The following is a 22,525-nucleotide window of genomic DNA, read 5'->3' on the forward strand; positions in this document are numbered from 1 at the left end:
ACCATTGGGAATAGTGCCAAACGTACTTTTGGAATATAGATACACACACAAGTTGGCAAGTTCACTATGTATAAGACTACATCCAAGATTAATAAATTAAGAAGCAGCTGATACGGGATCAAACCATGGAGAAACTAACGGCAATTAAAACACTGTTTCTCACTAATATACCAGATTATGTGGTCATGATCTACTTTGGTGTCTAAGCTACACATTAATAATTAAACATGCACAAAAATTTAACGTACAGCAATTCGTCAAAATAAAATTCCTGACAGTCAAATGAATCATTTCACAAACAAACCGAATTAGAATCATCCAAATTAACACCCTAATACAAGGATTTTATTTCAGATGATCCTGATTTAGTTCATTTGTAAAGGAAATAGATTTGTTGGACGATTGCCGGGAATTTTATTAAAACAAAACGTTAATTTTTGCACACGTGTATAATAATCATCCCCACGTGCATTACTATGCCCTCTCTTTTAGATGCAACACTTTAACATGATTTCTATGGTGAAGATAATACCGTACACACACAAGACTCCCACTGTACACGTTACAATTACCAGCCAGTTGACTCACCACATCTTTCGATAAGTAGTTATTAATAAAATCTTTCCAAGTGATTTCTCTGCCAGACTTCCTGAAGAAGATGTAATAGGTAACACCAGCCCATAACCCGGCACTTGCCATAAAGTAAAAGCGGAACTCCTTATCATCCCACGGTATTTCACCCTAAAAAGGCAAAAATCACAAACCTATTCAAAAGGAAACATTGCAAGATCATCATAGGCAATAACCAAAATAGGTGGGAAAGAAAACTAAGGAATTTTGTAAAATATTCCTTCCCAGTTGAGTCTTGTAGTGGTTACATTAAAGCTTTAGCAATTTTTTTGTAATTAGCATGCTCCAGAGACGGGCTCATATTTGGGAACCTAACCAAGTCAGAGTTTGTTGCTTCCATCCTCAAAATGGTGCAAGTGCCATTCCAAAGTGCATGGCATGGAAGTCATAAAGATAACTTACCTTGTTTTTTAAGGTAACTGACTAGCACAATGTTACTGTCTACCAGGTGGTGTGTATTTTCATCGCAATTGTATTAAGTGCATGCAAGGTAAACTTGCTATTAAATGTCTTTCTCAGCTTTAGCAGAAGCGTTTATGACCACCCACTAGGCGAGATTCATGCAATATAACCATTGTTTGCTGTTGTTGTTTTTTGTCTCTAATGCAACTTTTACCACTGCAAACATTGCAAAGAACAAAGACTAAGTAATATAATCATTCTTCAATTAGGTGAATACTCAAGAGAATTAAAACTAAACCTTCTGCAGTCTTGTCCACCAAGTGGAGTCTTCTTTCTTTCCTCCTCCTTTTCCACCTTTCTTGCCCCCTCCAGTTGAGTCACTTCCCCCTCCTGACGAATGCTGGTTTTCATTGCGCTTTGCTTGGTTTCCATTGCCTTTAGCATCTAAACAGATAATACTGGAATATTGTACGGATATTTGATAAACAAAAACATAATTTTTATCACAAGACACAGGGGCTTATATTATGCCAATATCTTTCTTTTACTCACAATAAAAGCAAAGACCAAAAAAAAGTGCAATTTAGAGTAAGAAACCCAAGCATACCAAATTCAAAAGTAAAGTTGTTTAACCCCTTAAGGACCAAACTTCTGGAATAAAAGGGAATCATGACATGTCAGGCACGTCATGTGTCCTTAAGGGGTTAAAGAAATGTAACAAACCTAGAACTGACTACACATCATTGAGCAATTTGGCCAGGATAACCAGTCTACTTTCAGCTACAGGACCATTTCGTTACAGAGCCTTCCAATGGCTAAATCCCAATTGTCTTTGTCTCGACTAATATTACTCTGAACCAGTGACGTTAGACCGAGAAACTCAGGAAGAACTTCACAGTGAAAATGTGAAAATCACAGTGAGAAGCGCAGAAGCGCCTCTAGCGGCTGTCAATGAGACAGCCACTAGAGGCTGGATAAACCCTAATGTAAACATAGCAGTTTCTCTAAAACTGCTATGTTTACAGCAGGCAGGGTTAACCCTAGATGGACCTGGCACCCAGACCACTTCATTGAGCGGAAGTGGTCTGGGTGCCTATAGTGGTCCTTTAAGTGCTTCCCCATTTCTGATCATTTGCTGAAATGAACTTGAATTTCCAGACCTCTGGAAATTGTGAATTTAGTTTAAAAATTCCTCAATCAATTGATGAAAAATAAATTTGGTTTTACATCTTCGTCAGGGACTCAAGCTTAATATTTGTAGATAGCAAATCCTGTGAAATCACCACTTATCCAACCTTTCCAAATAAAAGTAATTTGTGTGTGGTATACATCTCAAGGAATATGAAACAAGAATCAAATACTTAACACAATATGTTGGTGACTCCTTGTTTATTTATTTGCATGATCTGTGTCAAACTGCATTACAGCAATGGCTTAAAAGGTTACTTGGGAAAAAAGCAGAAGTGAATATTTCAATATATATGGAAAACATACTGCCAAGTAGCCATTACATCTAGGATTTATTTTTTTTTTCTTTTGGATACTGACTGAAGACATTATAGGTATGCCTCGAATTTTAATGTGGTTGCGTCGGAGGCGCAGTCCTCATAGGTGGGACATTTGTAGCGACAGACTTTGCTGGGTGGTTTGTAGTTGGTGAATTGCGTTTCTCATGCCGCTTTGTCCTTGATGTCTACCTCCGTCGCTTGCACCCGATCAGTGAAATTTTGCGTGTCCGCTTCCAGTTTTCCCACGTCTGACGCCAGCTCTTCCTGGAAGTCCTGTACCCAGTTTTGTAGGTCTCGCTTGGTGGCAAATGTGTTGTCTCGTGCTGCATCGGTTCCCGGTATTGTGCTTGGTTAGTGTAGATGAGTGGGCTGGAGAGCGGGATGGCGTCTGTGTTGTGGGAGTCATTTTGGACTGCGCCTGCCGCCGTCAGGCTGTTACGCTGAGGTGCCGGACTAGGTTTTTGTGTGCGACTCCCCATAGTTGTGGGGGTTTCTGTGTGCATATAGATGATAGCGGTTTTGAAAAGCAGATGGGTTTGACGCAATGTTTGCCAAAGGATGGGAGGAGTGTGTTCCCTTCTGAAGATTAGGGGTAGTTCATCCCTGCGCTCTCCCAAGTCTATCCTCTGTCCGTACTCCCACATCTGATACTCGCCTCCAAGACTTCCTAGTTAGACTTTCACACAGTCTCCACTCCGTTTTCAACCCCCCACCCCATGACACCTCTCTGCAACTGTCAAAAATAAGTTCTCAGTGATTACTTTTCTAGCAACCCATTTCATTAAACCTACTTATACCCTTTGTGTCACTACACCCCACTCCCTCTAGCATGTAAGCTCATTGAGCAGGGCCCTCAACCTGTTCCTGTGCGTTCATTTGTCTGATTCCAATTACCGTATATACTCGAGTATAAGCCGAGTTTTTCAGCACATTTTTTGTGCTGAAAAACCCCAACTCGGCTTATACTCGAGTCAGAGTCTGTATTATGGCAATTTGCATTGCCATAATACAGACCGGGGGAGAGGGGGGCTGGCAGAGCTGTTACTTACCTGTCCTGCAGCTCCTGTCAGCTCTCTCCTCCTCCGCGCCGTCTGTTCAGCACCTCGGTCAGCTCCCACTGTAAGTCTCGCGAGAGCCGCGGCTCTCGCGAGACTTACACTGGGAGCTGACAGAAGGAGCTGCACAGACCGCGCAGAGGAGGAGAGAGCTGACAGGAGCTGCAGGACAGGTAAGTAACAGCTCTGCCAGCCCCCCTCTCCCCCCACTGAACTACCAATGACACTGGACCACCAGGGAAGGAGCCCCCCTCCCTGCCATGTATCAAGCAGGGAGGGGGGACGAAAAAAAATATAATTAAAAAAAAAAAATAATAATAATAATTAAATAATAATACAAAAAAATAATAATAATAAAAAATAATAATAATTAATAATATATTAAATGCCCACCCCCACCAACACATACACAAACACACTGCATCACACACACTCACACTTCATTCATATACACACACTGCACTCACACACACTTCATTCATATACACACACTGCACTCATACACACACTGCACTCATACACACACTGCACTCACACACACACTGCACTCACACACACACTGCACTCACACACACACTGCACTCACACACACACTGCACACACTCACACACTGCACACACTCACACACTCACACTTCATTCATATACACACACTGCACTCACACACACTGCATTCATATACACACACTGCACTCACACACACTGCATTCATATACACACACTGCACTCACAGACACTGCATTCATTATATACACACACTGGAAATAAATATTCAATTAATATATACGCACGCACACTGCACTCACACACTGCATTCATACACGCACTGCACTCATACGCACGCACTGCATTCATTATATACACACACTGTAAATAAATATTCAATTAATATAATTTTTTTAGGATCTAATTTTATTTAGAAATTTACCAGTAGCTGCTGCATTTCCCACCCTAGTCTTATACTCGAGTCAATAAGTTTTCCCAGTTTTTTGGGGTAAAATTAGGGGCCTCGGCTTATATTCGGGTCGGCTTATACTCGAGTATATACGGTATGTGTCTGTTAGTCCACCCCTTGGTACAGCGCTACGGAATTTGATGGCGCTATATAAATAATAAAATAATAATTAGCAAAGAAAGAGGATGCTAGATTGTGGAGACTTATTTATAGACTATGTTGAGAGATAATTGGTGGGAGGGAGTGATGTTGCCAACTGTGCCTGTGCATTCCCTACTATTATACCATGATGATTACAATGTATTATACAGTTTTGTTTCTCCTTTTTGCTGCTATTGGGTGTAAAAGAAAGTGATAAGCATGATACTTTCCTCTCTGTCTTTATTAAAGTCATGACCTTGAATTTACCTTCTCTTGGGCTGAGCAGTGCTCTTAAGCTCTGCTGCTCGCTATACAGTTTTCCTAAATATTTTCCTAAATACTAATAGAATAACCAGAAAGGCTTTTTACCCTTTAATTTCATTTTATACATTGGACAAACAGGAAGAAGCGCATCGAGCATAGCTGTAAATTTTGTTAAATAATTCTTGCATGTTTCTGCCTCAGTACACTGGTAGTGACAAATTTGTTGGAAAAATTAGAATGGAAATAACAGAGGAGCAGTGACAGATAGTTTGGGGTCGAATAGATAAGATGCCAGAAAAGCTACATTAACTGCAACAGTTTTTATACATAACCAATTCACAATCTCTTGATCATCAGCTCTTAGAGCAGAGCCAGCTTCACCTCTTGTTCTTGTTCAAATATTTAGTTACCTCTGTTTATATCACCCACTATCAAATTGTAAAGTGAAGTGGGATATGTTGACTTTATATAAATGATAATGATAATAATAATAATAATAATAATAATAATGATAATAAAAAATAAGAAGAAGAGGAGGGGAAAAACAAAGCACGCAAAAAAAGGGTATTACATTACCTTTTAATTCAGTTGAAGTTCCTTTCGAGTCATTTAATTTCTTGCCATTTTTCCCATTAGGAAAGTATTTCTCAAAACCTGATAGATTAATATAAATTACTATCATACCAAGATATATTTAAATTATTGATATACTTTTACAGGTTTGCAGGTTATAAAAGTAATCATTTATAGTACAGTAAAGATTAGACAAAGCGTTAACTACTAATTTGATGTAATGTTACTCTATGAAGACCTTGAAAATCTGTCTCTATGGGAGGTTTTTCATTTTCCTCTCTGCTTTATCGTCCCAAGTTCAAATCAAATATTCTATGATCGATACACTATTTTCTAAAAAAATCTGCCACACACTAGGAGTCTGTAGGCCAGTGTTAATTTTGGCGGCAAATTTCAACTTAGTGTTAGTCTTTTGACTAAAAAGCCATTTTAGTTTTAGTTGTATTTTTAGTCATCTGAATTGTTTTAGTCTAGTTTAAATTGACTAATTCTCCAGTAGATTTTAGTCAACGATTTTCAGTACATTTTAGTCGACACGATTAAAATTTAATGTATTTAGTTGAAACATCTGTCTCTTTTGCCCCTTCCCCAGCCCCTCTGTGCAGTGTTGATTTTGGCATAAAATTTTAATTTATAGTCTTTTGACTAAAATGCCCTTTAAGTTTTAGTTGTATTTTAGTCATCTAAATTATATTTGTTCTAGTCGACTAAATCTCAAAAATTTTAGTCAACTAAAATTGTTATTCGACAAAATTAACACTGATGTAGGCTTCATAACTTGAAGACTGATGGTTGAACACCCATCCGTTTGTACTACTTTGCAGCTGCTAGCTCACAGAGAATTCCAGGAAATGTAGCCTTTAAAACAGATCTTTAATATGATAGGCGTGCAGCAGCAATTGATTACCCATGCTCCTTCGGCATACCTTTTGGCGGCTGAGAAGAGAGAAGTCTTCTATAAGCTGCAAGAGCATTGGTTAACAGAGCATTTTCCTCTGATGAAGTTGATAGGTTCTGGATCTGGAAGAGAATTTTCTGCAATTACTGCACACAGCAACTTAAACACACAACATGAAAAATTTAAATTTTTTTACAACTCTTTTTTTTTTTAGCACTGCTGTGCCGAGCAGACGAAAAGCGGCTACAGTGATGTGAAATCCCACTTTTAATTATCATGGTGAGGATGTTGATTAATTTTGTGCAATGAGGTGTTGTGAAACAATGAAGATACAATGAAGATAAGCCTATTACTGGCAGACAAAATAAATTAGTCGCAGTGCTACATGTTAGCCTTATACTTTGTGAATCTTTTTTTCTGCCGTTCTCAGTCATTACAGAAAATGTAAGTGAGAGAGAGAGAGTGCATATATATTATTTTTATTTTCTACAGAAAAGCTGTATATGATTTGGCATCCAAGGTAGAACATGAATCCACACAAGGAAAACACAAAACGCAGACATACATGCAGCCTGTTTATTAGTGGATCACTGGTGACAAATCAAATGCTTAAGGGATACCACCGCTTTCTCCGTGAAAAATGCAGCCTTACCCCCACCCGATTTATATGGAGTACCAAATACCAAAAATTAAACAGCCAGGTACAAAATAGTTCATCCCTTGCAAAAATATAAGATGCACGTGATGGGCTTGCCCTTGGTATCTGTCCAGGCCTAATACAATGTTAGACTGCTAGTGTACACATTTACACTGATAAGCAGTATAATACAGAACTATGGTGCATTTGATTGAACATAATTGCAGCAGAGAGTAAACTTCAACTAGTGTATAGTGCCCAGCTATAGATTGCTATTTAAAAAGAAATGACAATAAGAACACAAAAGGGTAAAAAAAAAAAAAAAAAAATCTAATAATTGTATCTTTTTTAACATTGTATAATAACCATGAAATATATTTCTAAATAGGGTGATAAATTGCCTCAAAAGAGATATTAGCCTGGATCAAAATGCTTCTGTTTCGAGTTCAATGCAATTTGGTGTTTAGTTAATAAACCCTGCAAAAAGCAACACATTTCAAGTTATGGAAACGCAAGACATTCCTATTGTGACAGACACTAAAGGCAGAACATCTCTGGCAAGCAGTTCCTCAGATCGGTTATGGAAAGGAGAGGTATCTAGTTCTCAAGTTGGTCACAGCAAAAGATGCACTTCACGTAAATGGAAACAACCTTGATGGGACGTCAGCTCAGACTTGGAATGGGAGCAAAGTTACATTTTTTCCAGTTTTAAGTGGTCTGTGCATATTTAATAAGAGATGCTTTAAACAATAAAATTGGATGGATTTAACACCTCCCACTTCAATATGGACAGGAATGCTACCTAATTAAAGGAACATGTCCTTTTTCCAGCTCCTTTTTCAGGCTCTCTCCATATGGAAACCCAGGAATTGAAACTTTACCAATGGCAATCCCCTAAAGGTTGGTTCCCTTAGAGTCAAACCGAAAGAGTAGTCAGAAACACGAACCAAGGTCTCTAGCCAAGGATGAACAAAGTAACCTGATGGATTACTTTGAGCTACAAGGAAGGCGAGAGATACTCAATTGAGCAATAAGCCAAGGCAATGGTTAAATAGGCATTTAGTAATTACAATAACTTAAATCAATTAGGTATTAAATTCACTGAACAAGAAACAAAATGTCTGGGTTTACCCTTCCTTGGGCATTGTATGCTGATAAACTAATGTACATGGGCATTTCTGCATCGAGTTCTGAGAAAATTATTGGATCCACATTTCACAAGTTTAGTCTGTTTGGTGCTTTTTTATTCTTCCTATTTTGCCATGTGTTTAATTGTGCAAATGTTATCAACTTTCACTATTTAAAGATTTTGTTTGCTTCTGATTATAGGGGATTGTTTTTGGGGTAATAGCAATGTTAAAAAGACAATTATTTGGATAAGTACTTTATTTATTTACTGAAGATTTATTTTGGCTTTTTATCTAGAATTTTGTTTTCAATTTGTTTATTTCAGTTGCATGGTGTAAACTATGGATTTTGCAAGCCATTCTCAAAATACATTGCATTGCAGAGGTTCAAGGTAAGCCACTTTTTGAATTTTGACTGTTCATTCCAGGCCTCATCACAAGTCAGCCTCTTATAAGAAAAAGACAAGTCCCTCTCTTCAAAGAATGGAGCCATGGAGGGCATTTGCTTATATTCCTCAAGTTCAAAAGCAGCTGTAGGCACAGCAAGTTCATCTCTTTTATGTATTATCCTTTTTCCATGAAGCTGTACCAGAAGGTATTTATGAACTTGTCAGACATCATGGATCCTTTACTTCCGATTTATTATGATGCCAGTTCCAGTGGTGATATTACTCCAGTATTTAAAGAGGACAAGGATTCATCCACGCATGAAAACTCTCCTCATTCTCTACAGTTCTTTAAACAAGAGAGTTAAGCTTTTAATTAAGACTGTGAGAGAGAACCTCAAGGAACCCATCTAAGAGGAGCTTTCTTAGCAAAAGTTCTAATGAGATGTGCTCCTTTTCCTCTGCACGAGACCAACAAGGAATTAATACTGAATACATTATATTAATGTGAGAAACGAGTGCATAAAAATGAATACAGCTATATAGTCAGGCTTCCCAAAAAGACAACATTGCCCCTTTTATTCAGAAAACATCTACATGAAAGCATCAGGAGCTGCACAAGGCTTTCTTCCCGTAGGAAACAGGACTAAGCCTATTTTTTTACAGGAACTACAGATTTGGCTAGGAATTCCTCGGAGACCATTTTCTGGAATGGAACTGTATCCAATTCTTGAGTTGTTCGCAACAAGAATGGCCTTCACACCACATCCCTACCCTGGCTTTTAGAGAGGGAGCAAGTTTTTTCCCAGTTCTAAGAGGTCTGAAATATTTAACAAAAGATGAATGGGTTATAAAAATATTTCGCAAGGATACTTTCTAGAATTCTCTTCTGTCCATCCAACTCTGCTTTTATGTATACAGATTCCATAGGACCTAAGAAAATAGAACTTTATTTTGAATCTTCTGAGAGAACAAGTCTTCTATCCAATTCATATAGAAGAAAGGGTTTGAAGACATGTTTCAGTGGAATAGCGTTCATTTCTAGACCTTAACAAGCTAAATACAGAATTTGTAAGACAATTTAAGACAGAATCCCTGAACTCCATCAAAAAAATGTCTCCAGGTGATTTTATGGAGTCAATAGACATCGATTTATATTTCCTAAATCACCAATAGTTATTACAATTTGCTAAAATGTATTGTGGGTCAGCCCCAGTTACATTTCAGAGCCCTCTCGATTTATCTGAATATAGCATTGAGAACTTTCCCCTAGATTTTAGATTTCATGGTTGCAAAAATTCATTTGCTAGGGATTTCCATCTTCCATTAGAACACCCTGATTTTGATAGAGAATTTGCAAACCATGGAAACACAGCAAGACAGGTTATGAAGATTCTGCAAGCTCATGGCTGGATCATCAATTTCAAGAAGAGTCATCTGATTCCATCCCAGAAAATTATTTAATTCAATACCATAGAACCATCAGTGAGATTGTTACAAAAAGAGAGGTTTTTGTCTCCAAAGAAATGTTCATCAGATTCTCTTTCAGCAGTTCCTGAAAGAGAATTTGTGAGCCTGTTGGCATGTCTTCTATCCACAATAGGTCTCACAAGATCAGTAGAATAGAGATTGTGAATCCCTCAAAAATTCTTCTTTCAAAACATGAATCAGGAAATGGAAAAGAAAGCCAAAATGGTGGAAAATCAAAGAAAAACTCTTCAATAGTTTAAATCTTGGAGAAAATTCCTTGGACCATCTTTACCACCAGACTGAATAAGGAGCTTACCTTCAATCTTGTCATGTTCAAGAAACATGGCATCAATCTCAGAATCAAGTTCCTTGAATTATATTCGAACAAATGTCAATTTACAATGCACTACTCCGCTTCCAACCTTGTCTCTTCCAAAAATAGTTGAAAGTTCAAAATAGATGATAATTCAGTTGTGGCCTATCTGAATCACCAAGGAGGTCATTAGAACTGATGTCATCCATCTCCTCATGTGTTGGGCGCTAAAGAAACTTTAGGGCGTCATGGCCATTTTTTCCCAGGTCAATTCAAACAGGTAGCATATTTTATGCTGTATCCAGATAATGGTGTCTCTCCAGGAAAAGCTGCTTGATGACTGGTTGGGTATATCATAGACAGACCTAACAGCATCTACCATGAAATCATCATGTGCAGAGCTTTTTCTTTCAATTCTATGGTCCTTTGGTCAGGTGCATGGACATCCTGACCTGCATGTGGCTTTTAAGTATGTGCTACTTATTCCTTCCTTTCCCTCTCATATTTTCCCTCCTAAAGAAAATGAAAAGACAAAAGAGTGGCAGTCCTAACCATCTGGTCCTATTCTCAACATCCTTGGTTCCACATTCTCAGGATGCTGGCAATTTAACCTCCTTATGACACGGGAAATCTTCCATATCTGTTTCAAACCTAGCACTTGTTTGGAAACTGAGAGGAAAAGTCTAAGGTTTCTTTTTTTCTTTGGTTTTTACTGTATGTATTGGGGCTGATGTGTACTATGGTTGTTGCTGCCGCCCAAGAGTAGTGGGAGTTTGAGCGCAGGACGTGTTTTTTTCCATGGCAATACTACACACCCACCATCATTTGGAATTGCTAGCTTTTTACTAGACTGTGGGCAGGGGGTTTGGGGTGTACCTTTTATTTAATTAGTAGGTGTTCCTGTACATTTTGATTAGGGAGGAGTTGTAGTCATTGTTGTGCTGCCATGGTATATTACCAGAAAACAAAACTGTAAATTCGAATACATTTTCCGGTTTTTGCTGCTTTCTGCAGCATAACTCACCTCGTTAGCCCATCCTCCCCTTTTCACAATTTGTCTTCCTAATCTGAAGGTGCACAGTGTACCTTAACCAATATACAAGTGTGAGCTGATGATATGGCGCTCACTCGCATCCAATTACTGGTCTCTTATAATCAGTATATTATTTCAAAGCCATGCTAAAGAGAAAGGGGAAAGAGGATAGTAACTAGCGGTCTGTAGTGGTTATGTATGGTCAAGGGTTGATACTACCCCCAGCCCTTGACATTTTATGTCTTATGTCTTCCTTGTGCTGAATCTCAATATCAATATATTTAGTCTCTCTAGTTCTTATCTCATGTTCTAGGGAAGAACTGCAGGTTTTCAAACACTGTTGGACCTATGGTGCATGCATATGGCTAGAGGATTCTTTCATATACTAAAGTAAGCGATGTGTTATATTATATATATATATACACACACACACACACACACTTTTTTTTTTTATATATACACTTCATTAAAAAAAAAAAATAATATATATATATATATATATATATATATATATATATATATATATATTTATTTATTTATTTTCGGCCCACCAAAGCAGCCATATATTTTTCTCCACCAAAGAAGCCATCATCAAAAGCGCACGCCACCACACTTACTCATTTGAAGGCTCCACAATTCACCTGTATCAAGACATAGCGCCTGCCACGTTAGCCAGAAGAAGGGAATGGAAACCCATTGCCGACCTAATCAGAGCCAAAGGCCTTAATTTCGCATGGGGACACCCCTTCAAAATGCTGGTATTCAATGGACCGAGGCCGGCCGTACTCCAGCCCACAGCAGACCCCAAGGCCTTCCTCCACGGCTTAGGCATAGAAGTCCCAGAAGATTTCCGACTCCCCCACAGAGGCACCCAGGCACTGGGTCAATTGCCCAGAGAGGAAGCAGCACAGGACGGCGGCGCTCCTTGAAGGGCCTGAAAGGACCTTCCTCCCAGCAGACTGACAATATATAACGGACAGAAACAAACTACCAAGACCCAACCCAAACAGACCTAAACACCTGGAATATAAGTCCAAGAAACAGACGAAACAATAAACAACAACAACAATAATGAAAAAAAGGGAATAAAACAGATAAGAGACAACAAAAAGAAGACGGAAAAAATAAAACAAAAAAATAAAATAAAAAAATGAAAAAAGAGAAGGGGAAAAAAAACAAGAAAAACAATTGAAAACACACCAAAAAAACAAACCATAAACAAGACGCTGTGCCAGAGACGACGGAACAAGAAGACAAGAGAGTGAACATGCCAAGACGAGACACATGACTGGACAAAAAGAGAACTAAACACAAAACAACGAACTCTGACTTTACCACTGAACATTTGAAAACAGGACAGCACCAGTGAAAACCGTGGAATGGGGCTGTGTCCCGTTGTACATACCTAAACTGATAGAAACCGAATTGGGCTACAGCAATCACTGTAAACACGACCAGACACGCAAGTGTAAACCCCTTCCTCCCCCCCCCCCCCCCCCATGCTGTACATTAGAGTAAACACCAACCTATGGGCAAGGAAATAGCCAGGTACCCCAAAACGGGACCAGTAAACTAATACCTGCTAACGATTAACCTCTAACATTAGGGTCTCAGGCCTTTTCACTCCCAGCCATATACGCCCCCGTCCCCACCACCACCTTACTGGACATGGGACAAGAAGGTAAGATCTCCAGCAGATCCGACACTGACTGGACGACATCCCCTCTCCTTCCTCAACCCCCACCCTGAAGACCCCAAGAGGTACCCAAGATAATGTAAGGAAGTGAGGGAAAACCACGAACTGTAGACAGCTTAGGTAGCTGGGCAGCCGAAACGTCGGGGTAAACCGGCCCTACCAGGAAGCCTAAACCACAATGTTAACTAAAAACATACTTGGCATGTTAGTGCTAGAGGACGGGTTGTTTGGAATAGTTCATATTTCATGTTTTATTTATTTGGTTATTCATGGTCATGTATATAATGTATGTAATATATAATGTTGTGGTCTATTAATATATGTGACTTGACGCGAGAGGACACACAGACCGAAAGATTTCGCAGTGAACAGAAGTATATGAAGTTACACAACTTAATCCACACACTGCCACACGGAATAATAGTGCTGGGGGCGACCTTAATGCGACTCCCAGCCCACCAGTCGACCGTAGCACACCGACGGGAGGCCAGAGGGCACCAAGGGCCGGGGGACAAGATAAGCTGCTAACGCAGTTCATACAAAAGACGAAATTGCTAGACCCCTGGAGGCTGCGACACCCGGGACAGAGGGACTACACATTCTTCTCGGCGGCACACTCCACATATTCCCGCATAGACATATTTCTGGTCAACCAGAGAGGGATCCCATGGATCCAATCTGCACGAATAAACCTCATTACGTGGTCAGACCACGCTGACAGAGCTCATAATAAGAATCCCAGGGCCCAAACCACCATGGAAATGGAGGTTGAACAGCACACTTATAAAAGATCCCGAGGTGACAAAGCTAATTCAGGACGAACGGACGACCTATTTCGATACAAACGACACGCCGGAATTAACACAATCCACGATATGGGCCGCTCATAAGGCGGTCATCAGGGGCACCCTCATCAAACTAGCACCCCGGCGGAAAAAACAGAGCGGAAACCCTCTTCGAGCTCCAAAAGGCGCTGATGAGGGCCAAAGCCGGACACAAACAAACCCCCACGACACAGGAACTCCAGGACCTTAGGGCACTCCGCCACAAAATAAGGTCCACGGCGGTAGAGGATCTCGGCAGAGATCTGGTCCACAAAAAACGCCTCTACTACAGCAATTCAAAGCCATAACGGCGATCCGGGACAAAAAAGGGCAGGTGACCCACAATCCCATGGAGATCAATCAGATCTTCACGGAGCTCCTAGCCAACATCTATAACCACTCCCCAGAATTAGACGGAAACAATAAGACATATGCACAAGCGGTCGCAGATTTCGTAGCTAAAACAAATATGCCGCGACTGAGTCCGGAAGCCATACAAACCTTGGGAGCACCTATAGAGGAGGAAGAGGTGAACGGGGCAATCACAGCCCTCAAAGGAAACAAAGCCCCGCTCCCAGACGGCTACTATAAAATCCTTAGAGACACGTTGATCCCAAGGCTGGTGAAGGTGTACACGGAATGGATGGACGGAGGACATCCTAATCCAGAAACACTTACGGCAGATATCACACTCATCCCCAAGCCAGGTAAAGACCCAACAGAGGCAGGGAATTATAGGCCCATCTCACTGATAAATTTTGACCTAAAAGTGTTTGCAAAAATCTTAGCGACGCGGCTGAACCCCCTACTGGGAACACTGGTCCACCCGGATCAGGTCGGCTTCGTACCATCTCGGCAACTGTTTGAAAACACCAGGAGGGGAGCGGATGTCATTTGGTGGGCGGTGAGGACTAGGACGCCTTCTCTGATTCTATCCTTGGACGCGGAGAAGGCGTTCGATAGGGTCCAGTGGCACTACCTCTTCTCAATTTTGGGGCATCTACGAATGCCAGAAACATTCATCAAAGGCATAAAAGCCCTGTACACAGAACCGCGGGCGCAAACCGCAGTGCCAGGAACAGCTCTGACCCCATTCAAGCCCGCTAACGGCACCAGACAGGGATGCCCCCTTTCCCCCCTGCTGTTCGTCCTAGCACTAGAGCCACTCCTGCAAAGGATAAGGGAGGATGGGAACATAACAGGCATACGGGCGGGAGGGGAGGAATACAAAGTCTCTGCGTATGCAGATGATGTCATGGTCACACTCACCGACCCCCAGAGATCCCTACCCCACCTACTCTCCCTCCTAAAGGAATATGGAGGTGTCTCAGGCTATAAAATTAACTTAGAAAAAACTGTGGCCATGCCATTTGAAATGGATACGGCGGAGATTAACACCATAAAAGCCAACCACTCCCTCAAATTCACAAGAACTGACTTTAAATATCTAGGTATTAACCTCACTACAGAACCAGGGAAACTGTATGAAGCGAATTACACACCCACTTTGCAAGCACTCTACCGGGATATAGAAAAATGGCAAGAAAAAAAATCTCATGGATAGGGAGACTACATGCAATAAAAATGACATTGCAACCTCGCCTACTGTTCCTGTTCCAGGCCCTACCGATCAAAGTTACTAAGCAAGACCTAACGACACTACAAAGACACATAGATAACTTTATATGGGCACAAAGACGACACAGAGTAGCTAGACAAGTACTGTACCGACCGAAATCAAGGGGAGGACTGGGTCTCCCAAACCTGTACCAGTACTACTTGGCGGCTCAGCCCAAATAGTAGCTTGGCATGCACCAGAGGGCTCACACCGGTGGGTCGACCTAGAAACGAAGCTAATGAGCACGGATCTGCCACAATTCTGGATATGGGTACCCAAACAAGACAGACCATCCCTACGAACCACTTGCCCGGCAATCCTTAATTCCATATGTATATGGGACAAGACAGCCACCAAATATGCACTTAACCCCTTAAGGACCAAACTTCTGGAATAAAAGGGGATAATGACGTGTCACACATGTCATGTGTCCTTAAGGGGTTAAACACACACCCTCACCACTGACTCCGTACCTGAGAAATAAAGCGTTTGAACCCGGGCTGAGCGCACGAGACTTTCGGGGCATAGAGAGTACAGGGATGCAGAGATATGGCCACATGTATGATGGGGAATCCTTCAGAACGTTTGATAGTTTGAAAACCTTAGCACCCCTAACTACAAAAGACGTATTTCGACATATACAACTGTGAGACTTCGCCAAAAACGCAGAGGTTAGAAAAGCAGCTCACACCCCAATGACGTTCTATGAACAGCTATGTAATGCCGAAACCGTACAAAAGGGCTTAATAACAGCCATATACAGCGCCCCTGACAAAGACGCTAAAGACCCACGATACATTGGCCAGTGGGAGACGGACCTGGGAGGGGTACTGGAAGGAGAGGACTGGGTGGACATATGGGAAGCGACAGCTAAGACATCGATATGTGTATTGCACCAAGAACAATCCTACAAAATGCTCATGAGATGGTAAACCACGCCAGTGCAACTACACAGAATGGGGAAAACCACGACGGACACATGTTGGAAGGGTTGCGGCTGTAAAGGCACCTTCGTGCACATGTGGTGGGAATGCCCAGAAATAAACAAATATTGGAAGCGCATACAGACACTACTGACCGACGTAAACACATAGTTTTAGACCCATGGTCGGTCCCATTGTCCAAACCCATAGACGGCCTCCCCAGGAAAGAACAACAACTCTTTAATAAAATCACACTGGCGGCCAGAAGGGCTCTAGCCCAGGCGTGGCTGAAGCCCACGATACCCACAGATAATGACGTGATAGTAAAGATCAAAGATACATATTTGATGGACAAACTCACAGCCCAAATTAGAAACAAAGAAAAATCATTCCATAAAATATGGCAACCATGGGAAGACTATATTGATGAATAAACCCCACGAGCTAGACAAAGACAGAGGCTCCAGTAGGGGCCTAGATCCACCGTGCGCCCCAACGAACAGCGTACCCCCCCGCCCCGCGGCTCCATCCCCCCCCACCTCCCTCCAACCAAAGGGAGAGTGGATAAAGACAGCGAACACTTCACATAAAACCCCTTAGAACCACAAGCAAGCCAATAAGAAGGATCCACATAGATGGCAGACCAAAAGGTAGCACCACACCAATAAGCTGGTATCGAGAATTATAAGAGAGGCACTACAACCACCCTAAGCTCACGACCCGGCACTAGGGTCTATTTAGGATAACTCCCACGGCCCTAAAAAAGAACCCGACAGGGCACTACTACAACCCGCGACCAAAACGAACCCCTGAATAGGGTGGCACATAGGACGGGTAGACACTAGACTCAACTGCCAGGAACGAACCTACACGACTTTAAAAACCACTATGGCATGACTCCAACTCACACACAGCATCAGACATAGAATGCAGCCGACAGCACAAAATTCCGAACTGCTTTACGCAGGAAAAATGACCGATGTGACCACTGTGAATCTGTTGGAAAGTGTCTCGAGTCACATATTGTACACTTACAGTTTAATGTATTTTATTGTATTGTTGTGTTCTTTTTTAATTTTATGAATGGGCAAGACATGCCCTCCAAAGTTAAAAAAGCGACACTGAGCGGCAAAACACAAATGTCATATAATCTGAAAAACCACCTATCTACTGTTACATACCATGTAAAAATTATTGGTAATCGGCCCCTGCGTGAGCCAATGTATACCGCTATGCCGCACTCTGTGTCGACACAAAAATAAAGAATTTTAAAAAATATATACCGGTATATATTTATTTTAAAGGACAACTGCTATCAAATTTTCACTTCTAATTTATTATTCTAACGTTTACTACATCTGATGAAACAGAATAAAAGGTTTTGTTTTTTTAACGTATGTACTTAGATTTTTCTTTAAATTTTACTTTTTCTGGCTAAGCAGCCATAGTGGATTTTATTGTTATCTGGCAAGCTGCAGCTCAACCTAACTTGCCTGCTGAAATTGCTCTGAACTTTCTTATTTAATGGTTTGCCTAATGCAATAAAAAAAAAAAAAAAAAAAAATACACAATTTACATAAACAGTAGTCTTTACATTTTCTCAGGTAGAACTAACAAATTGAACTAAAAAAAAAAATTCAAAAATATCAAGGTAAATAGAAGGACAAAAACAACGCATTTAAAACCAAAACCTGCATAATGACCGCACCGCTTTAACATTGGATTATCATAAACTATGCAAGCATATACTGTGCACTGGCAAATAATGAAGGCAAAAATTCATGACAAATTACTTCCTTTTTATTATTTAGGAATGCATGTCATTTAAGAACAGCAAAGCACACCGCACATATACTGTAAAATTCTGCAATGCCATAAAACCATGCAGACAGCCATATAATTGAAAATGCATATGAGGCTGTGTCTTTTTCATCATCAATAAATCTGACAATAAGAAACTGCTTGTGATTCTGACTATAAGATTTCAAAGTTACAGTCCTGCTCAGAGCAAGGGTGAAGCCACTGCTGTGCTTCCTGATGACATGGATAACTATGTTATTGGAGAAACACTGGTCAGGAAAGATGGACAGAAAGGGGGTACATCTGTGGCCTCATATACCAAATACAGAAACTAGCAAGAAATTATTTAAAATGGGAGAAACAGGATGCTGCTAAATATTTATTCATTGCAAAATCTATATACAAAATCAAAGAAACGAAAAAATTAAAAATAATACAGCTAAATATGAAGTCTGAAAGTGGTAACTCACATAAAAGTTGTGTTGGTCTTTGGAATTCACATTTAAAGGGACATTATAGTCACCAAAAAAACTTTAGCTTAATTAAGTAGTTTTTGTGTATAGATCATGCCCCTGCAGTCTCACTGCTCAATTATGTGCTAGTTAGGAATTAATCACATTGTTTATCCAGCCCTAGTCACACCTCCCTGCACGTGGCCTTCCTAAACACTTACTGTAAAGAATAATCTAATGTCTATACTTTCTTTATTGCAGATTCTGCTTAATTTCGATTTTATCTCCTGCTCTATAATAGCTTGCTAGAACCTGCAAGAGCCCCCTGTATGTAATGAAAGTTCAATTTACAGAACAGGAGATAAAAACATTCAATGTAACATCTGACTGAAAATGAAACCATGTATTTTCCATGCAGGCTGTGTCAGTCACCTGTAGATACATGCCATATAAATGCATGTGCGTTCAGGCATTCATTCCATAGTACCATACACAAGTGTATGGTGCATATGGCGTCACAGTGACTAAATTAATTTCGAAGGTAAGCTCAAGCCATGCCAGGACAACCAAGCAGTCTAGGTCTTTTTTTTTTTTTTTTTTTTAATCTCAGAATTGAGGAGGAAAAAAAAAGCATAGCATAACAAATAGTTTGCTAACTTCTAGTTAGCTATTGGGTTGTGTACAACACTGAGAGAAGAGTTCTGCAATCATATGTCAAGCTTGCAAATAAAATGAATACACCATTTTTATACCCAAACAAAATCTCTTACATGAAAAAGTATCTTTATTGTCACTGATTATAATGCTTTGATTGATTTGCCGTAACACAATGATGACGTGACACACCTTAAAATTGGTATTAAGAGCGCAATACCAACATACTATGTTGGTATTACAGATGACAACCAAATGTAAAACAGCACCATAGAAAAAAAGTCATCACTCTACAGATATGCATATAAACCTTGCAGAGACTTCTTGGCCACCACCTCCTTAGACCTCAATGTGTACTCATTAGTATATATGCGACAGTGAGTGTACACGTGACAACTATGATGCAACTCACCTGTACCTATAGGACACCACTAAATTAATAATATGGATTATTTAATGTACGGTAAAAGTGTATTTTAGCGTATTTTATTATTTACCCTTTCGATTATGTGTATTATAGGGTATTTTTTTTTTTTTTTTGCACTGCTATTATGGTGCGCACCCATTGCAGAGCACCCTCACTGGCCCAGACAGCACCCACTGCAGAGCACCCTCACTGGCCCAGACAGCACCCACTGAAGAGCACCCTCACTGGCCCAGACAGCACCCACTGAAGAGCACCCTCACTGGCCCAGACAGCACCCACTGAAGAGCACCCTCACTGGCCCAGACAGCACCCACTGAAGAGCACCCTCACTGGCCCAGACAGCACCCACTGAAGAGCACCCTCACTGGCCCAGACAGCTTCCACTGCAGAGCACCCTCACTGGCCCTGACAGCACCCATTGCAGAGCTCCCTCACTGGCCCAGACAGCAGCCATTGCAGAGCACCCTCACTAGCCCAGATAGCACCCATTGCAGAGCACCCTCATTGGCCAACTATACACGTGGGTAACCACAGATCAGTATAGAGCCCTGTAATTCCAGATGAAGGCTGGTGAAGAAAGGAGAGAGCCCCTGGTGTTATATAACTACAATGCCCATCATACTTTGTTAAAGAACCACTATAGTGCCAGGAAAACAAACTTGTTTTCCTGGCACTATAGTGTTAATAGGTCCCTCCCCTTATGGCCCCCCACCCGACTGACTCTAGGGGAAGGAAGGGGCTAAACGCTTACCTTTCTCCAGTGCCGGGCTTCCTCCCTCTTCTGACATCATCCGCCGAATCCGCGCGCACATTCGGTCCATAGGAAAGCATTTCTTAATGCTTTCCTATGGATGCAAGCGTCTTCTCACTGTGAAAATCACAGTGAGAAGCGCGGAAGCGCCTGTCATTGAGACAGCCACTAGAGGCTGGATTAACCCTAATGTAAACATAGCAGTTTCTCTGAACAGCTGCAGGGTTAACCCTATATGGACCTGGCACCCAGACCACTTCATTAAAGGATCACTATAGTGTCTGGAAAACAAAGCGGTTTTCCTGACACTATAGTGCCCTGAGGGTGCCCCCACCTTTAGGGTCCCCCTCCCCTGAGCCACTTACCTTATTCCAGCACTGGGCTCCCTCGGCGCTGGTGACGTCTCCTCCCTGTCTGACATCAGTGGGGCTGAATGCGCATGCGCGGCAAGTGCTGCGCGCGCATTCAAAGGGTCCATAGGAAAGCATTTCTCAATGCTTTCCTATGGACGCTCTGCACAATGGAGGCGAAATGTGCCTCCAGCGTCACAGATGCACCTCTAGTGGCTGTCCAGAAGACAGCCACTAGAGGCTGGATTAACCACAAATGTAAACATAGCTGGTTCTTTGAAACGGCTATGTTTACAGCAGGCAGGGTTAACCCTAGATGGACCTGGCACCCAGACCACTTCATTGAGCTGAAGTGGTCTGGGTGCCTATAGTGGTCCTTTAAGGTAAAAGCTGTCAAAGCATCATTGGATTTGCAGTTTAATAGCTGTGGGTCTGCCTTTAATGCTGGCCCTGTGTTGTAGGAGTTGTAAAGGTTCCTGGTCTATCCACCGTTCGGCCGCCGTGCTGCAGACCATGGCTGCCCCTGGTACAGCCATCAGAAGGTGACTTACCCTCCTCAGACAGCAGGCCCCTGCCTGGCGGGCTGCACTGTTATCCAACAGCGGGGTTAGGGCTGCGGTGAAGGCTCGCCCGGCCCCAGACAGGAGCAGGCAACGGTGCGCCATCCGGGAGGACAGGCGGCGAAACAGCGACTGTGTGACGGCTCCAACACTTCCACCGTGACGTGTTCTCTATGACATCACACCTAGACCTGGGACACACACTACGACCTCCACTGCGAGCCAGCAGTAACCACGCCCACTAACTGCAGGTTTCGTAACACTAAACCAATGGGATTACAGAGTGCACCACCTCTAGCGCTGTCTAGATAGAGTTCTAAAAACTAGAGACTTGATCGTGCTTTCCTTTAACTAAGGCAACCATTGTATTGGAGTCTAGTCTACTGCAATAGGACCAACATATTAACCCATGTGAAAGTATTCTCTGTATCACAGCTAGTTTTTATATTTTGTATTTTATAGTTATACAATATTTCTCTGGGTTATTTTTTTTATTTTTATTTTTTATTCTTAATTTTCAATAAGCCAGGTGTAACAGTGAGATCCATCACTTTATATTGGTGAATATTTAGGATCATTTAGCAGAGACTCAAGGCCACATTTTTTTTTTTTATCAATATGTAAGAACATAACAAAAACATGATTGGAAACACTAATGATGCCCTTTTCTGGACAAGTGACCCTTGAATAGTCTGTGGGTTTTAGGCCACCCTACCTTTTATTTATAAAATAACATAAATAATCATTTCTGTTGTGCTGTATTTTTATAGCAGTCATGTTAACAATGCAAACTGCATATTTGCTAACAAGAAACTCTATATCATGAAGATGGGCCGGTCACGTATGCTATGGTGAATTTAAAAATGTGGCAAAAGTCTCGTATAGTTGCCAACATTTTTGTAAAATTTCCAGGGACACTTTGCAGCACAACTATCAATTACTACCGTACCTTGAAAATGTACCACACCCACTGCCACAAAGCTCGGCCCACTGTGTCCAACCCACATAGTTAATCTCTGCCTACGTATCATAGTGCAGATTAAAGGGTCTACTCAATAAAGAGAGAATTACATGGAATT

At 41.3% G+C, this 22,525-nt stretch overlaps 1 protein-coding gene across 2 annotated transcripts in view; it reads right to left on the reverse strand.

Moving 5' to 3' along the window:
- AFG3L2 (AFG3 like matrix AAA peptidase subunit 2) overlaps positions 1-21,677 on the reverse strand; it is a 66,697-nt gene extending 45,020 nt beyond the window's left edge. The window contains exons 1-5 of one of the 2 annotated variants that reach the window (XM_063451581.1): positions 21,438-21,677; positions 6,454-6,547; positions 5,531-5,608; positions 1,331-1,476; positions 589-741 (exon numbers count right to left, since the gene is read on the reverse strand). In XM_063451581.1, the coding sequence (XP_063307651.1) occupies positions 589-741; positions 1,331-1,476; positions 5,531-5,608; positions 6,454-6,547; positions 21,438-21,551 (585 nt within the window). In that variant the 5' untranslated portion in view covers positions 21,552-21,677. The remainder of the gene's footprint in view (positions 1-588; positions 742-1,330; positions 1,477-5,530; positions 5,609-6,453; positions 6,548-21,437) is intronic. The other variant, XM_063451582.1, reaches the window with a different exon arrangement.
- Positions 21,678-22,525: the final 848 nt, after the last annotated feature.

This window comes from Pelobates fuscus, chromosome 4, assembly GCF_036172605.1.
Source record: "Pelobates fuscus isolate aPelFus1 chromosome 4, aPelFus1.pri, whole genome shotgun sequence".
Taxonomy (NCBI): domain Eukaryota; kingdom Metazoa; phylum Chordata; class Amphibia; order Anura; family Pelobatidae; genus Pelobates; species Pelobates fuscus.